The 20,342-nt window shown below is 38.9% G+C and overlaps 2 protein-coding genes across 2 annotated transcripts; one reads left to right on the top strand and one right to left on the bottom strand.

The window, feature by feature from the left end:
- Positions 1 to 1,282: 1,282 nt before the first annotated feature.
- On the top strand, positions 1,283 to 2,110 carry LOC136283664 (spondin-1-like). The gene has a single exon (XM_066172862.1). It carries the CDS (start codon positions 1,283 to 1,285, stop codon positions 2,108 to 2,110), a length of 828 nt encoding a protein of 275 aa, XP_066028959.1.
- A 2,893-nt stretch (positions 2,111 to 5,003) lies between these two features.
- LOC131776176 (spondin-1) lies at positions 5,004 to 9,390 on the bottom strand. The gene is made up of 4 exons (XM_066172863.1): positions 8,764 to 9,390; positions 5,885 to 6,156; positions 5,341 to 5,391; positions 5,004 to 5,018 (listed from the first exon to the last, which is right to left on the bottom strand). The coding sequence occupies exons 1-4, from the start codon at positions 9,245 to 9,247 to the stop codon at positions 5,004 to 5,006; spliced, it is 822 nt and encodes a 273-aa protein (XP_066028960.1). The 5' UTR covers positions 9,248 to 9,390.
- Between the last annotated feature and the right edge of the window lie 10,952 nt (positions 9,391 to 20,342).

Genomic DNA, 20,342 nt, shown 5'->3' on the forward strand with positions numbered 1-20,342 from the left:
AGAACCAAACCACTAGTGGCATAATTCCTACTTAAAACAAACACATGTGCAGAAATTAAAATCTAATTCATTTGAAAGGAGTGAAAAAAAAGTGTCTGTATCACTGTTTATCTCTTCAAAACTTACCTTGCGAGTATGATATATTCAGCGAATGACCTGACTGGCTTTTTCTTTTAAGCGTTAAATATTTTACCTTGCACTTAGTGTCTTTTATTCTTACCTTATATTGAAGTAGAACCTTTCACTTCAGTTGGAATAGTTATGTTATAATCTCCTGGCCAAGCAAACATTTTCAAGAGTTGTTCCAGCCGCCCTTCTTTACAAGCTGGTTAGTTTTCGCGAGGCGCTTATTTTCCTTTTCATCAATCGCTAATGGTGCTGCCTCTCACTTGATGGACCATTTTTATAATAGTTATAATAGGTAACTGCTTATACTGTTGCAATAATATTGTGAAAATAAATTTGTGTCCATTATTATGGACATAAATATATACATATATATATAGAGGAAGTCTGTGTTTCGATTTTTCCGAAGTACAGTGCTCGATACGTAAAAGTAGAACGCGATATATATTGAGACAGGGAAAAAACAGGGATTACAGTTTCATTCTTACAAGTGTGTTTCGTGATTACTCACACATCAGGGGATTTTATTATAAAATCCTCTTATAAGCGAGATACTTTTGTTTTAATGACTGATTTCCTTGTGTAAACTGACCATCGAAGAGAGTTTTTAAAGGCGACGTGACGAGGGTTAGCCCGTAGCTCTGACGAACAAATTATCTTTTCCAACGATGACTACATAAAATAATTTAAAATTATGGCGGGTTCCACCAAACTTTGTCTCGACGACAAAACAACGAAAACCAGAGCACGTAAAGGGTACCATTCATAAATTTTACAGACCCAGTATTGGCTACTACGTATTGTGTGTCTCTGTTTTTGTCATGGTTTTCACGAGAGCGAGGTTGCATTGTTTCACCGAAGCTTGTGGAATAAAATATAATCAACTTTGAGCTGATGGCCGCCGATAGCCAACGCCGTGCGCAATGAATACTGGTCAAAAATGGGTCTTTAACACCGGCATTAATGATATAAATAACGACAATACATAAACATGTTGGCTTTTTCCCATCAATATGATTTCAATTGCAAATTGCCATGTTGCGCTTAACCGGGATCGAGCCAGTCAAGATTTTTTTATAGGGCGTTCGATGTGTATCTCCTAGATGAAATCGCTGTCTTGATCCAGTTTCTGTAAGATTTCGGAAGTATGATCACGATGAAAATTACAGCTGTGGCGATACTAGTTGCCACGCTCGCCTTCGCACCATCTTTTGAAGCCCAGTCTCGAAGGCGTCGTAGATCATGCACTCCACGAAATTGCCAGGTCAGCCGTTGGTCTTCATGGAATCCGTGCAGTACAAACCAGTGTGGTCAACAAGGGTCTGAGAGTCGATCAAGAACAGTGGTCTCCTCACCAGGTTGTGGAGGAGCACAGTGTCCTAATCTACACGAGACAAAGCAATGTAACGGCAGTACACCGATTAACTGTCAAGTGAGTCTTTGGTCACTTTGGAGTAGGTGTAGTGCTGACAAATGCGGACAACAAGGGACCCAAAATCGATCAAGGACGGTGGTATCCTCCAAAAATTGTGGAGGAGCACAGTGTCCTGACCTCCACGAAGCACGACATTGCAACGGAATTGCGCCAGTTAGTTGCAAACTAAGTGCTTGGTCGGATTGGAGTACTTGCAACACAGCGTGTGGCGCATCAGGGACACAGACTCGCTCGCGTCATAAGAAAATCTCTGAGCAATGTGGTGGTACATGTGCATCTAACTTCTCAATAGCACGATCCTGCCCACAGATTAGCTGCTTGAACGGAGGGAGTTTGAAGGATGGTAAATGTTTCTGTAAAGAAGGTTACTCCGGATCTTGCTGTGAGCATCATGGTAAGAAGAGATTCAGTATAAAGCAATCGTTTGTAGAAAGTAAAAGTAGCAAATTCAATTTCACACTCTTAGGCAGATCATATGAAGTTATAAAAGGAGTGGGTTTCTATAACTTTGGTGCTGCGTCGGTGGGAGAGTATAACAGGGTAATTTAGCAATATCAAGAAGTTGATATCGTAAATTGGCCACCGTAAAGAGTTTCAAAGTTTTCAAAGCTGACGTTTCGCCTTTCACCCTGACGAAAGGGCTAATTCTCAAAACGTCGGCTTTGAAACTCTTTACAGTGGCCAATTTACATTAACCGAATTCTTTGATTATCCTGAATTACCGTATGAAATTATACTGGTTCTTTGCTATTGATTGTTTCATTTGAGTAACAACTAGCCTGAGGAGTATAAGGTTTATTTCACGAGCACTTTAAACTACACAGCTGATTACGCAACACAAACTATTCGGCCATCAAAAGGAAGCTCCTTTTTTGTCTGTCCATCTGACGGTCTTCTTTTTTTTTGCTTTGTTTTGGGTTTTTTTGAGGAAGAGATGGTGCTCTATTTTTTTTCCAGGCATGTTATTCATGGACGCTAATATTATTTTGCTTGTTATTCTCTGCTTTGGTTGAAATATTAATTGGTTTGTTTCTTAATTATTCTCGCTTAATATGTAAATTTCGTGTCCTGGTTGTATTAAGCTCGTGATTCTTTAGGGAATTGTTCTTTCAACTTTGTTAAGTTAATCCTTTCATTCTTGTTATTTCCTTCACTCTTTATTATAGTAAAGGCAGTTACACCTCGCGAAATCTAGGTCATCTGGCTCTAACTTCCCGAAAACTATATTCAACATCTGTCCCCTTTAGAAGCTTTTCCTTAGTCATCCCAGCGACATGAACTTTTTCAAACTCTTGTTTGTCGAGCTGCTTTTCGTTTCATTTTCCAGTTGAAAATAACCCAACCCCCCTCCCCCATGCATCATATAATCAGATATAAAAAAAATGAAGAAATTTTGTTTATCATGGAAATTTCCACGGGAGTCACCAAAATAGCCTAGGAAGTCTGGGTGCAGTGAAATTTACGACGTTGGTAAATATTGTGTCGAGACTTGACATTGGTGTGAATCGGGTTTTAGAAAGGACAAATGATAGATTAAAAGTAAGTATGTCGAAAAGTTCAAGATTTCTATATATTGCAGTCACGGTGTAGTTTAACCGATAAAAGAATATGGTTGTTCAAAATTATCTTAAGGAACAAACTGCAGTTATTTAACTGTACTTGATGAGATAATTGAATTACAAAGGAGCGATTTCTAAACCACACAAAGTACTATAATCTAATTCCAGTCCATTACTGACTTAAAAGGGTAATTTAATATTATCAACTGGGTTGATAACGTTAATTGGCCAGCGTAAAGAGTTTTAAAAGTGACGGTTCGAACGTTAGCCCTTACACTCTTACGAATGACTAACGCTCGAAAAGTCGGGTTTAAACTCTTTACGGTGGCCAATTTACGTTATCAACTCGGTTGATAATAATAAATTACCCTGTTGTACTCTCCTACCGACATAGCACTACAGCTTCTTTAGAAACTTACCCCCTTTACTACCGCCTTAAGCTTCGGTGATCATGCACTGACTCAAAGTTATAATAAACGCAGCTCTCCAAATCTGTTTTAAAAACCCGAAACACATCAGAATAGTTCTCTGTATCTTCTCCCTGCCTTTGCCGGCAAGCAGCAATCGCTAAGGGATGACTGAGTATTTTTATACCTTCTCTGACGTATTGAACGCTTACAAATGTTTTTTTGGGCTTCTACATTTACGTCATAATTGCCTCAAGACAGTTCCAAAGTGTAATATCAGAAAACACTGTTATCCACTTACATATACATGACCAAAGCTTTCTCAAAATTATCAGGTATTTCTTTTTATCAGTTACTCTCTATTTACAGCGTCGCCTTCGATTTCTTTTGATTTTTCTTCCGTAAAATTGTCTTTTACAGATGCATCTAGATTGAATCATCTTGGGGTTATTGTTGGCACAACTTGTGGAGGATTTATTTTACTCTCTGTATTGTTTTGTATTGCATACATTATCCACGGTTGGATTGTTTGCAGACCCGAGCGAAGGATCGAGCCGTTTACTATTGTTCACTTTCAGTCACAGTCAGAAGTTGGGGATTTTTACAATTTGCCGGGTAAACCAGGAGTATCAATGCAACATTGAAAATAGCTTTTTGGAAGTAGCATGGGAACAGCAGCAGAGCGACGTAAAATGAGGTCACGAGGCGAGGTGGGGAAGACTGCTCTTAGACCAGAACAAATATGGATACGACTTGGTCTGGTCACTTGAAATTACTCTTACCTAATTAATTTTTTTTTTCATTTAAACTTGTGATAATAAGGAAAATGCCCTGCATCTTCAGACAAAGACTTGCACTAGATTTGAATTGGTCATGATCTTGTAAGTGAAAAGACTGTTCTTTTGAACGACCGCGGTGTTGTTTGAGTAAGAAATTTTATTTTGTATATTTGTTAATTACATTAATGATGTACTTGTGGAAATTGCAGCAAGCTCAATGGCTGAGAGAACGCAAATTAATTCCGAACAAATTATAAAGTTGTCATTGGGCGCAAAAACAACTTGAAACTGAGGGCTGAAAAGTTGAAATGAAATTCATTTTGTATAAAAAGAAATCAAATTAATTCTCACACAATTTGGTAAAGGTAAGCACTCGACTATGACCACGCTTATATCATACTTTTTAATCTTTGCCTAGTTTACTCGTGTTTGTTTGATCCCAATTGCTCTCGAGATCATTCGATTAACTGATAACTGAAAAATACAATCCCCCAACAAACATAAAACAACTCTTAACTAGCCTTTTATCACTGAGCTCATTGAGCATTGTGAATTCATATGAAACCTCTTTAGGCCTAAGCACATTCCTAAAGCACTTTCTTTGTATACGTAGGGTTAATACTAAGATGGTATATTCGAAAGTGACACCATTTTCAGACTACAAGCATATGTATAAATTAAAGTACGGGTTTGGAACTTAGAGCAAAGCATCCTAAAAGAAAAATATTACGGAGTACCACGTGAAAGCTACGCTTCGACAATAAAAAGCAGCTCAAAAGGTTATGTGGTTTAAACTGATTTAAGGCGAAAATAAATTAACGCCTCGTGCGAACTCGAACAATTATCCGATCGAGATCCCTAACCAGCTTACCACTAAAGTGCGGTTGCATTTTGGTTTAGTCTTTGGTGGCATTTCATTACTTATTTCGTCGGAGAAATAAAGGCCCGGGCTCAGTTCTTACAAAAACAACGATAACAACAATAACCGCACATGCAAAAGAAGAGGAGGCTAAAACCACCAGACAGCGACACACCAAGGGTGACTGAGAATGAGCCTGTGTCTGTTTCTTCATCTTCATCTGCATCTGTAAAGGAGAAGAAACATGATATGCCATGAATTCACCAAGATCACCAAGGAAGTCATTTGAATGATTAGTGACCCAATTCTGCGCTTCAAGCAATAAGGTAAGATTTAAAAAAAACTTTGTAGAATTTTCTTTGAAATGCTCACGTAGGTAAGCAAGACTGAAAACTTGCAGTTGTTGAATAAATTACACAGAATTCGCTAACACATATCGCAAACACGTTTCATTGTACCCAACTCTCTCATTTTTTAATGCATGAAGTAAGTTACAGGTGTGTTTTGACCGTCACACCTACCTTATTAAGATCCACTTAGTAAAAAAGTTAAATTCAGTGTTACATTTTTTTTTTTGGCTTTCACCACCTTATCTTTATCATCATAAATGCAAGGATTACTAGGCAGCCCCTGTGACAGTTTCTATCATTCTAAGCTTTTATAGGAAGCATGCTTCTTTTAATTTCAACATAATTATGCCTTTTTTTGTCTATAATTACTTTTCTCTCAGCAATAACCAGTATATCCTCCTTGCAACTACACGCTCCACCCATTAAGCTTCCTCCATTAAAGCAAGTCTTGCGAGGGCAGGATCGTTCCATCTTTAAGTCTGACCCTCCAGAACATGAACCTCCGCACCTTTCGTAAATTGTCCGCTGACGAGTTCTAGTCTGTAATCCTCCTACACCACAATCTGTCGTACAATGGCTCCACTCTGACCAGGAACTAAGTTGACAGTCAACTGCTGGCGAAGGGCCATTACATATTTCCTCTACAAATGACATTAAAAAAAGCTGCAATTAGAAGAAAACATGGTGTGAAAACAAGGGTGCTCTACAGTACTTTTTGTAAAAAAAAAAATAAAAAAAAAAGGGTTTACCAAAGGTGTGCTAAATTATTTTAGTTATTACACAAGAAGTAAATGGTTTGAATCCGGGGTTAGCATGCCATCGTGTAGTCTTATGGTCCGGGCGAGGGTGCTCCTGAGAAGGACTGTTGTCGGTGGTAATGACTGACGTTTCAACAACCTCTGAGCGGATGTCATCATCAAAGTTAGAGAGATAAATCTTATAACGAGTTCGACTTAAATCAAATTGTGTATGTATGATAGTATCTCCCTAACCAAATAGGCGAAAGGAGTGTTGATAAACGAGTGACAAGGCGACATCAAAACCCGCTTGGAAGGCCTCGTGCATGCCGGTTTTTCAAATAATTTCCGTAAACTACAAGAGGCAGAGATATAAGCAAAGATGTTATCCATTGAAAGGAGCATGATCGTTATTATATATGTAATAAAATCCTATTCGCTGCACGACGCCACGAGAAAGGAAACAAGTAACATTTCCGCTCAAGACAAGGTTGGAAACTTTTTTTACGATAATTCAATGCCATAGCCTGCAGAACAGGCCTACTATTTTTTTCATTTTCCAGGTGAACGGAGGCAAACGCGAGGCGTGAGCGAGGGGAGGTGCGTTTTTTTTCGGGTTGCTCCCTTCTCACGTGTCTCGCCTCCCGTTTTCGCTTCGTGCTTGCCTCCGTTCGCCTGAAAAAGGTCCGTCATTAATCTGTGCAGTAGTCGTCTTGCGGATAGGATGACAAACGTGGTCGCGTGTATCGACGGTCAGTCAGCAGGGAACGTTACGCAGCTATTATTGAGAGGAATTATTTGGAAATACAGCCAAATATAACTCTTCTGCTTCCTTTGAGTGAAAGAGATAAGATTGGTAACCGAAATACCACAAATAGAAAACCAAATTTCTTTTAGCCCTTTCCGAGTTATGATGTCCTAAGGTCGTGGTTTACTTCACAGTCTGACTATAGACTTCACTATTCCACATTAATCGAAATCTCTTTACCAATGAGTTACAAGACCATTTAGTGAAATAAATTAAACGAAAACGAGAAGTCTCCTCAAAAATGCCAAAGACAGTTTGCCATCGACACTTCTTGGAAGCACGTTTTGAAAACTGCACGCGTTGGCGCATTTTTTCAAGGCCGGTATCGCAGTCTCGCTTTCATACTCAAGGACCGAAAACGGCGGCGTCTTTGCCAAAGAACACAGTTAGAAATCACAACGAGCCATACCAGTAGCACCTCTATAATGAAAATGTAGCCAAAACTCTAACTCATCATTAAGGAATTGCCCCGGATTTTTTAATGTGACCCTCAAAATTTTATCAGCGTTGAAATAAGTATCTTAATTTGCACGCAATATGTCTCCTTCGAATCGAATACTCTCTGCTCACTAGTCAAAATGTTCCGACAGCGCGCAATGGTGCAACGGGATGGAAAACATTTGCCATCGAGTGAAATGAGTAGTGGTTACAAAAAGAGTGTTTTGGCGCTTTTTTAATCATAAACAGTCTCTGTTTATTTTACTTCTACTGCTGAAGTGAGGTCAAACCAAAAAAGATATTATTAGCAATGAGAAAGAAAAACCTTCAGCAGTGTCTGAGTCGTATCAATCAATGCGATTAAGTTTATGTCGTTTGTGTGCTATGCAGTACGTCCAACAAAGCCTACATTTTCTCAGGGTTTTTACAAACTGGGTCTTACATTTTGCAATTTCAAATGTTTCCCTCTAATGTAAACAGAAAAATAAACTCATTGTTGTGTTATCTCCAACTCGTTAGGAAATCGATTTGTTAATATAACCTTACTGGGTACTTTTCCTTTGGAATGCATGGTTTATTCGTTTGTTTTATCACGTGGAACCTCTAGCCAGTTATGCACACATGAAGCATCCTTTCCAAGAAAGACACACTTTCCAGTTAAAATAACTTATTGTTTCTCAGAAATGGAAAAGTTAATGAAGCACACTTTCCGTCAGCAAATCTCATCATTTACTACAGTGACATTCGTAATGAAAACAAGTAATGAAAATAAACGTCGAAATTTTGTAACGCAAGTACACGATTCATTTTAACAGATACCGTCACTCTCTTTTGAAAGCTCGGTTCTTCACTCAAAAGAGAACTTTTTAATCTCACAACATTCGGAGATGGTGAAGTCTACATGAAAGTCACCAATCTTTACCCAAGTGCTACTCGTGTGTGCATAAGAATCGAACTGATCATCACGGTGGTACATATCTGTGGGAGTGCACTCAAACGTTTCGATGGAGAGAAAGCTCAGAAGCCTTGATATTATAGTACAGATTCAAGCAAAGATGGCCGAGTTGTTCCCGATTGATATGTCTTAAACATTGTTCTGTTTTGACCGTCTCTGTTCTCCATTTTGGGTCCAAAATATTTTTCGAGATACGCATATCAAAGTAAAAAATTGGTCCTTAAATTTTCTGTTCAAAATAAGCTTCCAAAATTAAGACGTGCTTGTGTGTGTTTATAGAGGAGCTTTTCTTTTCTCCTTAGCAAGTTACCTTGGCAACAATTTCCCGTAAACCCATCTCGACAGCGACATGCTCCATTTTGTACACTTCCCCCATTGAAACAACTGGTCTGTAAGCAGGATCTTGTTCTTGAGAGAGAAGACGAACATGTACCGCCACACTTCTCAGTAAGAACTCGGTGACGAGAGCTAGATTGCGTTCCCGATGCGCCACAAGGAGTTGTGCAAGAGCTCCAACTTGCCATTTGGCTCAGTTCACAGTCAACTGGATTTCCCCCATAGCACTGACGAGTTTCGAAAAGGTTGTCAGGGCATTCTCTTCCACCACAAGTAGGCCTTGTTACTATCATTCTTGATCGACTTTGAGCTCCCAACTGCCCACATTGGTCTGAAGTGCACCGACTCCAGAATGTCCAAGACGTGACATCACAGTCTCGCGCTGGACATTGACAATTAGAAGAGACAGAGAACCACACTAGCAGAATTACCACAAAGGAAACCTTTGCCGAAATCATCTTTGGTATACACTATAGGACAACAATTCACAGTTGTGAACACAACTAAGCGTCAAACAAGGAAGTAAACTTAAACGAGCCCAGCACTAAGTCAACAGGACTCCGGACTTTGCCCACGTGATGTTCACGAGGAAGCCATACCGCAGTTGTTTGACGAAAATAAAATGCAAAATGATAAGCTCTTTATCACGCAGCCCCATCTTGGATTGCGTGAGGCACCAAATCGAGGCTGGACGGGCACAAGGTATAGGGTTGTGTTACATTAAAGTGTTTTGAATGAAGATTTCAAGCAAGCATAGCCCATTATCATTGCTGCGTTCATTTCTGTAGTAACGACAAACGAAATAAAATTGGTGATAATTTATCTTTCTTTCACTTTCCTTCGAATGATTTATTGAGATCGAAATGGATTGCCGCTACCAGGCGAGATGAAGACACGTAGATCAGACGAGAACATGTCGCCAAACTTAAGACGAGGAAAATTGTGAGTTGTATGATCAATTGCTCATTATCAGAATAATTACATGTGCAAAACCAGTTGAATAGTCAGTGTTCGTCTTATCCCTAATAATTTTATAGACCAACTACGTTCTATTTTCATTTGCCAAACTAAATTTTGTGGCACATGAGTGTAAGGTAAAATTTTTCCCCAAAATCACTCTTTTTCTGCCCTTTTTTTTACCTAAAAATATGACAGAGGCACTCCTGAAAACATTGTCAGTATAGAAACTATGTTTAAGTCAGATTGCTTGCTAGTTTATGGTAGTCTTTACATTAGGTTGCCTCTACCTGACTATTTATGTACAGTACCCAGCTTCAGAGTAACAGTGTGGAACTAAATTAAGCCTTTACATCCTAAGATCACAATGTATATTTTCCATACTGTTCTCAAAATATTTCCCGAGGTGCTGATAAGGAGAAATTGTTTTGCAATCAAGAGCTCATTTAGTTAGTGATTATTTCCTTGATTCTCATGACATTATTCTGTAATTCAGGGGAGATATTGTAAAGAGAAATTAGATGCTACTCACTCTTATGGGTGAACAGGTTCAGTACAATGCTTCCATCTTTTAGATGGGGATGAGGGAGGTAGCCTGGAAGCAGTATGAGTCTATTGAGTTGTAAATGGAAGTTTTTGGTTTATGTTGTTTCTTTCCATGTTTTAACTTTGTGAAGGCTGTTGGAGTTTGTTTCCTATCCCGCTGTTTTGGTTTTTTGTTTCTTGAGAAGCTTCAGAGTGAGTTTGTAATAACATTTCAAATTCAAGATGTTCAAAGAGCAAAGAGACCCTATTCATTCATAGAATTTGGTGAGCAATATTCATTAATCGATAAGAAGTTTGTGAGATGCCATCCACAACAAACAACATGTGATTTGTTGGAATTATTAAGATAGATCATGCCAAAAGACACCGACAGAAGATCGCCAGGTAACTATATGACCTGAAGTGGACTAGCAGTTTAGTAATTGAAATGTTTCAATCCTCAATGAGCAGCTTCTTAAGTCTGCTATCTATAGTGACTCTAACTAAGAGATGAAGGATGGGACAACACAAGAACTTTGACATGGCAGCTTGAGTGAAATGAGTGAAGATTTACACAACAACCCTCCATTCCAGATATCACACTCAGAAATTGGACCAGAAAATAACACAGATGTCAAGACTTAACAAGACAGGATGTAAATAGACAGTACGATTTTACTGTAGAACAACTAAAACTCGGTTTACCTTTTTTTTGAGCAAATCAGAAAGAAATGCCCCCTACCCACACCCCCGCCCCATTTTTGAAATAGCTTGCCTGCATTAAGAAGAAAAAGGAAAAAGTTTCTGACCTGACGGGTACCTCTTTGGTGTTAACAAGCACATGTGAATTGTTCAAAGACAACTAAACTACATAAGTGTATACTGCAGAGGTTTTATTAGCAGCCAAGTAGTGGGTAGATTTAACTGCTTGTTATTGTGCTGGCTACCACTTAGCAGCCTTTACAGAAACATCACTGTTCTCCGAAAATGCATTTATTCTCTTTAAATTGGTTGACTCCCGAGCACGACAAAGCTACAAGAATTTTTCAATAGTTTATAATCCAGATGAGAAGCATCGAATCAATTGTATCAAGTTTTATTGAAACCTCTGTTAACTGCTCCACTGGCTACATGAGTCTGTATTGTATAGACTGGAATCAAAAGAAATAGATTCTAACTAGGACATGATTGAAGTATTTTACTATCACCATTTGCAAACACGGTTTTCAATAAATTATTCTGTCCGGCGTTGCCCATTATGAACAGATTGAGGAGGAGGTGGGTACATAGACAAAGATATCGGAATTCAACCTTTCTTGGATCCCTGAAATCTGAAAGTGCACAAAAGACAACCGAGGATAGAACGAGATATGAGAATAAGTTTCAATTAGATAATAATGTACAGTATTACAGAAACGGAACTTTCCTGCTTTTGTAGAATTTCGACGCATTTTAGATCGTTTCAACGATACTTCTCACTCGTCAACGATACATTTCTCTCGTGAGCTATTGAGTTAAACGCTCGAAGAGAAATCCCATATCTACGTGCGCTCAAGTATTATTCTCTCGCTGATTGAAAATTAAAATTTTCATTTTCACAGGGGTCAATAAAGGTGTGCTTTCAGGCATCCTGATTGGAGCTGTCGCTGTCATGGTCGTGGTGGTTCTATGTCATAAAAAAGGAAAGTGAAATTGTTAAGCGATGGAGCAATGATCTGGAGAGGAATGCAGTTTCTATTTTCAAGAAGCTTCGAGTGCTATCAAAAATTACCCATGAAGGTAGCGTTTTATTTCAATTAAAGCACTACTCAGTGCAGTCAGCTAATGATTTTGTTGTTTGCATCAGGAACAGAGGCTAGTCGTTGACATGACTGTCAATTTCTTCCGTTAAATGTTTGAAAAATGTTGTCACGGTTATTTAAATGAATTTGCCCTACGATGCCCAACTCTTGTTCTATTAAAAAAAAATGTTTTAACTGCTTTTTATATACTCAAGCTTCCACTTCCCCCCCCCCCCCCTACCCCCACATTTACCACACTACAGTATGGCTCAGAGAACATGACCATAAACCACAGAAACAACGAGAAATGAGTTGTCTCTTGTCTTCCAAAGAAGTGTGATTACTTCATGACGTTTCTATGGCTTTAAAGGGGATTAAAAGATTTCGCATTCAAGGAATAGCAGACAGAGTAAGGCAAAAATTTTAATCGTTTATTCAATAAATATCATCAATGATGCAATTATTGCGGAAATTCCAACATACCCAATGGCTAAGAGAATGCAAGCTAATCCCCAGTCGGTCATAAAGTTGAAATCGGGTTCAAAAGTTGAAACATAGTGTAGTATTCGAATTATTTCTGAGGCACTTTGGGATAGGCTTTCGAGAGCCTTCTGACTTCTACGTTTTTTTCGGTTATAATCTTTGCCAAATATACTCGTGCTGATTGAATACAAATTGCTCTCGAAATCATTTTATAACAGTATAAATGAGAAAAAAATTGAAGGACGAGCACAAAAAAACTCTTCATTAGCCTTGCGTCGGCTTATTGAACACTGTGAATATACATGAAACTTCTTAAAGCTTAAGCAAACTCCCTTAAGCACTTTCAATGTTAGATAAATACTTGGACGGTCTGCTCTGACACATTTTCAGTGCAGAGCACCACTCCAGAGAAAAACCAGTGCAAGTCAATCAGTTATCAAGCAAAACACATCTTTCGTCTTTCCTTTGTCAGCACAAGTTGTATTTACTTAATCCAAAAGAGGATCACGTTGATTCAATCGTGACGTATGCAGTTTTCACGGTTGCAAAATGACACAAAGAATATGGTTTGGAACTTAGGGCGGAAAATCCAAGTACAAAAATACTACAGAGTAGAATTGACACCCGGTTATATCAACAAAAAGCAGCCCAAAAGGTCATTTCAGTACAAAGATACTTAAACAATTCTTAAGGACTTGAGCCATCATTCGAGTGAGAACTCTAACCAGCTTTGCAGGACATTGACGCTGCACTCGAGTTTTATCATCGATAACATTTCATTCAGAGCACACCGCGGTTAAACAACATATACATGGAAAATAAGCAAACAATTAAAATTAAGGTTACGGTTTTCTCTTTCTAAGTTTTGATAATTTACATTTGTACATCAGCGTCAATAGAGTTTTGGAGATTCAATATAGCTGTTAATTTCAAAGTCTTGCCGATTGCGTATCCCTACTGCGCATAATGCTTTGTGCATGGGTTGCGCGCTCCTTGACAAAATGGTGGCTGTTATTAAGGCCTGAACTCGCGCTCATTTGATTTGTTATTTTCTCTTTTTCTCAAGTAGCAATATTTCATTTTTGATTTGTTCACGAAAATTATATCTTGAAGAGAAAGAAAGCAATTGCTTTATTACCATAAAGTGATATCACAGTTTTTCACTGGACATGGCGGGGGAGCACGACGACGACGGCGTCTTCACCAAGCGTCACAGTCAGAAGTTAAACAGAATAACATCAGCAGTATTAAAACAGTGAAAGTCTTAGCCGAAAACATCTTTGGTATACCTCATGGAACAACCTTTGTTTTGTTCAAAACAAACTAAGCTCTGTGCAAGGAAATAGACGTGCCCAAACGTGTAGTGAACTGGACTTAGAACTTTGCTTGCGAAAGATCACGAGGAAGTCAGACCACAACTGTCTGAAGAATTCCTACTTAAAACAATACATTTGAAAAAATTAAAATGTACACCAACTGGAAGGGGTGAAAAGAAAAGAGTCTGTATCATTGTTTATCCCTTCAAAACTATCGTTGTGAGTATGATATATTCAACTAATGACTTGACTGTTTTTTTAAACGTTCAATACTTAACCTCGCGCTTAGTGTTTTTTTTTCTTAAAGAAGAGCCTTTTCACTTCAGTTGTGCTATTCATGTTATAATCTCTCGGCTAAGCGAACATTTTGCCATGATCTTCTCGACTGAATCTCTCGGCAAATGATTGATATCTATAGTTATTTATCATTGACATCAGTCCAATACAAGAAGTGACTCAAAGGAAGTTGTACTTCAAGCTACTCTTCTTTACAAGCTGGCTGGTTTTCGCAAAGGGTTTATTTCCCTTTTCATCAGTCGCTGATAGTGCTAGCCTCTCACTTGATGAACCAGTCTCATTACTGGTGACTGCTCACTCTGTTGCAACAAAATTGCAAAATAAATTTGTGTCCATTTTTACGGAGAAAGTGGGTAAGTTTCTAAAGAAACTGTGGTGCTTCGTCGGTGGGAGAGTATAACAGGGTAATTTAGTGTTATCAACTGAGTTGATAGCGCAAATTGGCCACCGTAAAGAGTTTAAAAGCTGAAGTTTCGAGCGTTAGCCTTTCGTCAGAGCGATTGGCGAAAGATAATTCAGTTATTGTGGGTGTGCATAGATTCGTAACGACCGCGTATATCATTTAATTATAGTACAATCAGATCGTAATGAAAATTCATTAGTTCTAATCGATGGATTGCATAAGTTCTAAAAACCCACAAGAGCGAGATTAATGTCATATTCAGCATAAAAATTTCCTCTGAAGTAGAAAATGTGAACACAGGTCATTTCTCTCCAGCAGAAAACAAACCGGCTCCACAGAGCAGGACTTGGAAAATGCAGAATATCGAGGAAAGAGTGTGTCGGCACCAGCGCCATTTTGATTCTCACAACCCTCATGTTTGACGCGAATAACGATATCGGATGGATTCCCTGGATGCGTTCTTGTAGCAGGTCTCAACAGTCTGTGAAGCATGTAAATCACGAAGCACAAGAACAAAAATCCACCCGTGCAACCTCCCCCGATCCCTCCGCTTAAATGTATCATAGAAATTAGATTCCTGAAAGTTGTTTTCTCTGCTCACTTCTGACGCTCCAATCTACGTCAGGGAGAATGAAATTATATTTATTTTTTCATCATATACAGAAGAGCCATGTATAGTATTTCATTTAACTAGTCATTTGCAAAGGCTCGCTTAAAGAGCAATTTCTCCACAAATATCTATCACGTATTCAGGGATGAACAACTTAAAAAAAAACAAAAAAAAAACTACATCAAAACAACAAGCAAAGTATTTCGAGTATTTCTTTAGCGCTGTATCGTTTAGTCGTTGTGAATTACCTGTAGTATTCAGAGTTTCATTTGTTTCCTCTACTTTCGAATCTCGTAACGGTTTGATGCGATGCACCATTGCATGTCTTCGATTTGCGAATATTTTAGGGATGTTTCAGCTTTTAAGAAACGATATTTTGTCTCGCTGGAATTAAAAAAAAAGGTTAATTGTCTTTCATGGAAAGAGAGTTGTGCGATAAAATCTATTGGCGAGACATATATAATGCGATTCAGTAGACAATAACTCGCGCGGTTTGGTTAAGTTAAGAAAATAGTATTCGGTATAATGCCAATAACGGAAAGAAAAACATTAAAACTGCGATCTTTTGGGTCCACTTAGAATGGTCTAAAGAATTTTGACGCAATATACACATGTGTACAACGCAGCTTTAGAAGTTCGTTACAAACGTTTTTTTTTTTTTGTTTCTGTGTTTGCAGTGCAATTATTTTTTTTTTCTAGAATTGTTCATAATGGCTCTAGAGGGTTTGCCATGTTCAGAAGTTGCTAGCAGTTTCATCACAATAATCGTAGTGCGGATCGTCTCTTTTTCTCATTACATTCCCATGCAAGCTTGGAGAGGAAGCCGCCGTTGAACAGTTACACTGTGAGAATCATTATTTTTCCCTGCCTTTTTCTAATTTATTTACGAGACAAAAAATCGTGTTAAGTAATTGAAGTTGAACTCAGTCAGTAATTACAATCATTAAAATCTTAAATGTCATCGAAATGACCATAACAGTATGTTTTTCCCGTTGGCTACTATTTAATGACTTGCCAATTAGTCATGTTGCCCTTTTGAACACCGTCGTGACAGATGCGAGTCCATGCCAGTTCGCAAGAAATATAATTTGTAAATCTCATATAGGGTTTTGCCATCCTTTTGCCTGGTTTCATTTGTTCTTTGACTCTGGTAGCTTTTCAGTTATCCCCTCCATGAAGGTAATTTAATGTGCACTTTCTAAAACATCAGGACCAAAACATATCTAACAAAGCTCTCTTGACGTATCATGCTCGTGCGGAACGAAACTTTTCCAGATTTTACTGAGCTCACGGTAACCATAATCGATAACCAATCTCCTTTGTTATGTCACTCGTCCATCTGAAATAACTCAGCGGAGCAGAAAAAAAGTTTTCGTGAGCTAATGAATAGCTAGAACATACGTTTGCAATATTTGCCGTTTGGTGACCTGATTGATTTCCAAGAAATGCATTTTGTTGTCGTTATTTCTTATTTCCTCGTATGTGAAGCCAGGGAATCACGTCAAAATCATACTTAAGTAAACCTATTCAAGGAAGCTTATCTTTCATTACAGCTCGTTCCATTTGATTAATTTTATGACATATTTTTTTATCTTATTCAAGACCTAATTTTTCGGAGTAATTTCAATAGAGTTGACTAGTTTTATCTTTACTTCAGCCATATCAATAGATTATAGATAGGACACACGCAATAAATGCCTTTCAGTTCAAGCTCTTAACTGTTATTATGAACTGTCTCCAACACACAGTTGTTGAAGACAAAAGTTGATATGGATACATATAACTGGCATTGTTTACTATTTCTAGGAACCTGCAGAGGCCGGCGTCTTGTTACGGCGAGTTAACCCTTTAACTCCTAGGAGTGATTAACGTATAACTTCTCCCCTATAATGTTCATACATTATCCAGCAAACAGGTAATGAGAGTACTAAAACTTATCAGGTAGAAGTCATCTCGAACTAATACCAAAGTCTTATAACTTATTCACAAGGAAATATGTAGCAGCTATCGGGGAGAATTGACAACCAGATCTCGGGAGTTAAAGGTTAACGTTAAGAAACGTGCGATCGTTTATTCAACCAGCTGTATTTGATTTGAAGTTAGAATCGGAAGTGGGGAGTATTTGCTCCCCCACCCCCACCCCTCTCCTTCCTTTTTACTGTCGCTTACCCGCTTGGTACAGATTTCTTTTTTCTCCCCAGCCTTCTGCTGCCATTAAAATCAAAGCTGGCGGTCATAATTTTTGCTGAAAAAATACCGAGCATTCGCAATGTATACTGGTCAAAAATGGGCCTTTAACACAGGCATTAACGATATGAAAAACGACAATACGTAAACATGTTGGCCTTTTCCCATCAATGTGATTTCAATTGCAAATTGCCATGTTTCGCTTAAATGGAGTCGAACCAGTCAAGATTTTACAATAAGGTGTTCTGTGTATCTCCTTGATGAAATCGCTCTCTTGATCCAATTTCTGTATGATTTCGGAAGCATGATCGCGGTGGAAATTACAATTGTGGTGATACTAGTTACCACGCTCGCCTTCGCACCATCTTGTGACGTCTAGTCTCGAAGGCGCCGTGGATCATGCACTCCACGAAATTGCCAGGTCAGCCATTGGTCTTCATAGAATCCGTATAGGAGTTAAAGGCTAGTGGAAAAAGTTTGTCTATTTCAATGCATTGTATTCGCAACACGCACAAAAATAATTATGCGCTGGTAACTTATACTCAGCGATATACGATCAGTGTTAGAAGATTAATGTCTCTTCACATGTTCGTTTTCAATGTCGTTTTTTTTAATCAGCGCTTTGTAGGGTTATCCTGGACTCCAAAGCAATGCTACTTTGTCAGGGACCAGGTATGTCGATGGGAACAATGTGTATGCGGGTACACTCTGGAACACACATAAGCAATTACATGTATAAATCTATATTTCCGCAGGATTTTTGAGAACCAGACTGGCAATTATAGTCCCAAAAGTTAAAGTCTTGCAGTGCTCTCCAGTGTTTGTATACATCAGCCTTTTTGACGATGAAGGCCAACTTTAAGTGAAACAAAACAAAACAAAATCAAAACACACATACAGACCCTTAGAGCCGGTTTTTACACGAGCTCTAACCCAAACCGCTCCTTTACGCAAGCAGTGGGCCTCAGGGATTCGTCCCAAACTTCGTGGTGGGAGAAGAGCAGCTCAAGGACCTGTTCAAGTTCCTTTCCTTTGACGTGCTAAGTAAAAGAGGTCTTTAAAAGGACGCGATCTGTACTTTATCCAAGAAATTTGAAAAGAAAGATCCCACTTACTTTGACACATTTGTTATTATTTTCATGTCTGTTTCTGGAAGGTGCAGTGAAATATCTTGTGCTGATGATAGAAACGCGAACCTTGAACATATCATGGTGGAGTTCACAGCATCAACGTGTCCCTCCCTTCGGGGTAAACCCTGGCTTTTTTTCCTTCAGCATTTCAAAGGGACATCTTGGGTCAACGATGAGTGCTCAATCTTCGCAAGCAGAAACTTTACAGAAAAGGATACCGTCAGGTTGCTTTGCATTTTCACCAGCCAGTGAGAAAGACAGCTGCCCCGAAGAAGCCGACCTTCTGCGTATTTGTGTGACTTCTACATATCCAGCTGATCAACCCAACAGAGAACCAGGGTCTTTGTTTATCCAGCTGAAGGATCAGTCATCATTCATCGCCGGGGGGGGAGGGGCGCTGGAGGATTTTGGGGGGGAGTCACGATGTTTTCAGGGGAGAAAAGATGGAGGTCGGTCGTCGCTAACAGAACATCATGAGGGACTTTTGAAGATTGACTGCAAATGAGGGGGAATCATTAGAATGCTACAGGGCCACAGGGGGATCAGATAAGTTTTATAATGACACAACTAAAATCCTCCGGCGATGGATAATGACGGGTCGCAAAGCGTACGAATCAAGGAAGGAAACGAGGCCTGAATTAATATTCACCAGAACCAGTCGAGCAAAACTGATATCTACTGCAGCTCGGATCAACGAAAACTTCAGGCATTGTGCAGCTTATTAAGAGAGTGTCTCTGTAAGAACGGTCCGGTCGATTTTGCTTGAGACACGGATTTCACTCGTTTCTCGTGTGTTGTAAGACATTCATGTACCTATCCTAAAACCACAATCAGTTTGATCGGATCTCTTTATTTTTCAGAGTTTTACGGAAATTAAATTTCACTCGAGCGAAGGCTTGTCGTGACACTTTTCAAGACTTTAATTTCATACAACTTTGGAGGACAATTTACAAAAAACTACGGAACTCAGCAAAAAACAAATACCACAGCCATGTATATTAACTCTATCTTATCTATCGAGGCGACTTTCGTAACCATCACGTGTCAATAAAGAAAACAGGAAGACTTGAACGACACCTTATCGGTTCGCCTAAATCACACACGCCAAAACCGATCAAATTCAAGGTAAATTTTTGAAAAAGTGAGGCGTTCTTAACTGATCCAACTAACATAGCTAGGAAGTAGGTGCCATAGAAAAGGTAACTACAGAAAAAAACTTTGCGGCCCGACCTTTACGAGAACCTTATAACTCCGTGAACCTACCTAATTTTCGGCAATCTCCAAGTTTGGCCGCCATTTTGAGGGACTTGTCAACATGAAGCGTAACCGATATAAATCAAGCAGGTAGATTTAAAACCGTCAGAAATACATACGAAAGCAATTCAAATGAACTTTACTTTCAATTTAAGCGGAAAAATTTGAAATTGTTCGTTAAACTTACCATCCCCATGCGACCATTTCTTCCAACAATTCAATCACTACAACTTTCTGAATTCCCCTCGTCGATTCCACCGCAAGAAATAGCCTGTGCCACCCAAGCTTCGACTCGAATGTGAAGTACGAATCAAATAACATAACTGCTTCATCTTCGCGGCAATATCACGCTGGTATTTTGATTTTCCGAGCGACATGAACGGTGATCAGAATCGATCGGTTTGTTTACCTCATATACGTGACCGCTGACCAGCTGCAGAGTGAAAACAGTACGGTTCAGTGGCGAGGGGCGGGGTGAGGGTGGTTGCGGGCAGATTATCAGAAGATTTTTGGGAACATTCGAACATATGCATTAAAGTATCATGACAAACATTAGGATTCTCAGCCTTAATGCGAAGGCATGCTTCGTGTTGCAGACAACTTTTATTTT

Source organism: Pocillopora verrucosa, chromosome 10 (genome assembly GCF_036669915.1).
Source record: "Pocillopora verrucosa isolate sample1 chromosome 10, ASM3666991v2, whole genome shotgun sequence".
Taxonomy (NCBI): Eukaryota; Metazoa; Cnidaria; class Anthozoa; order Scleractinia; family Pocilloporidae; genus Pocillopora; species Pocillopora verrucosa.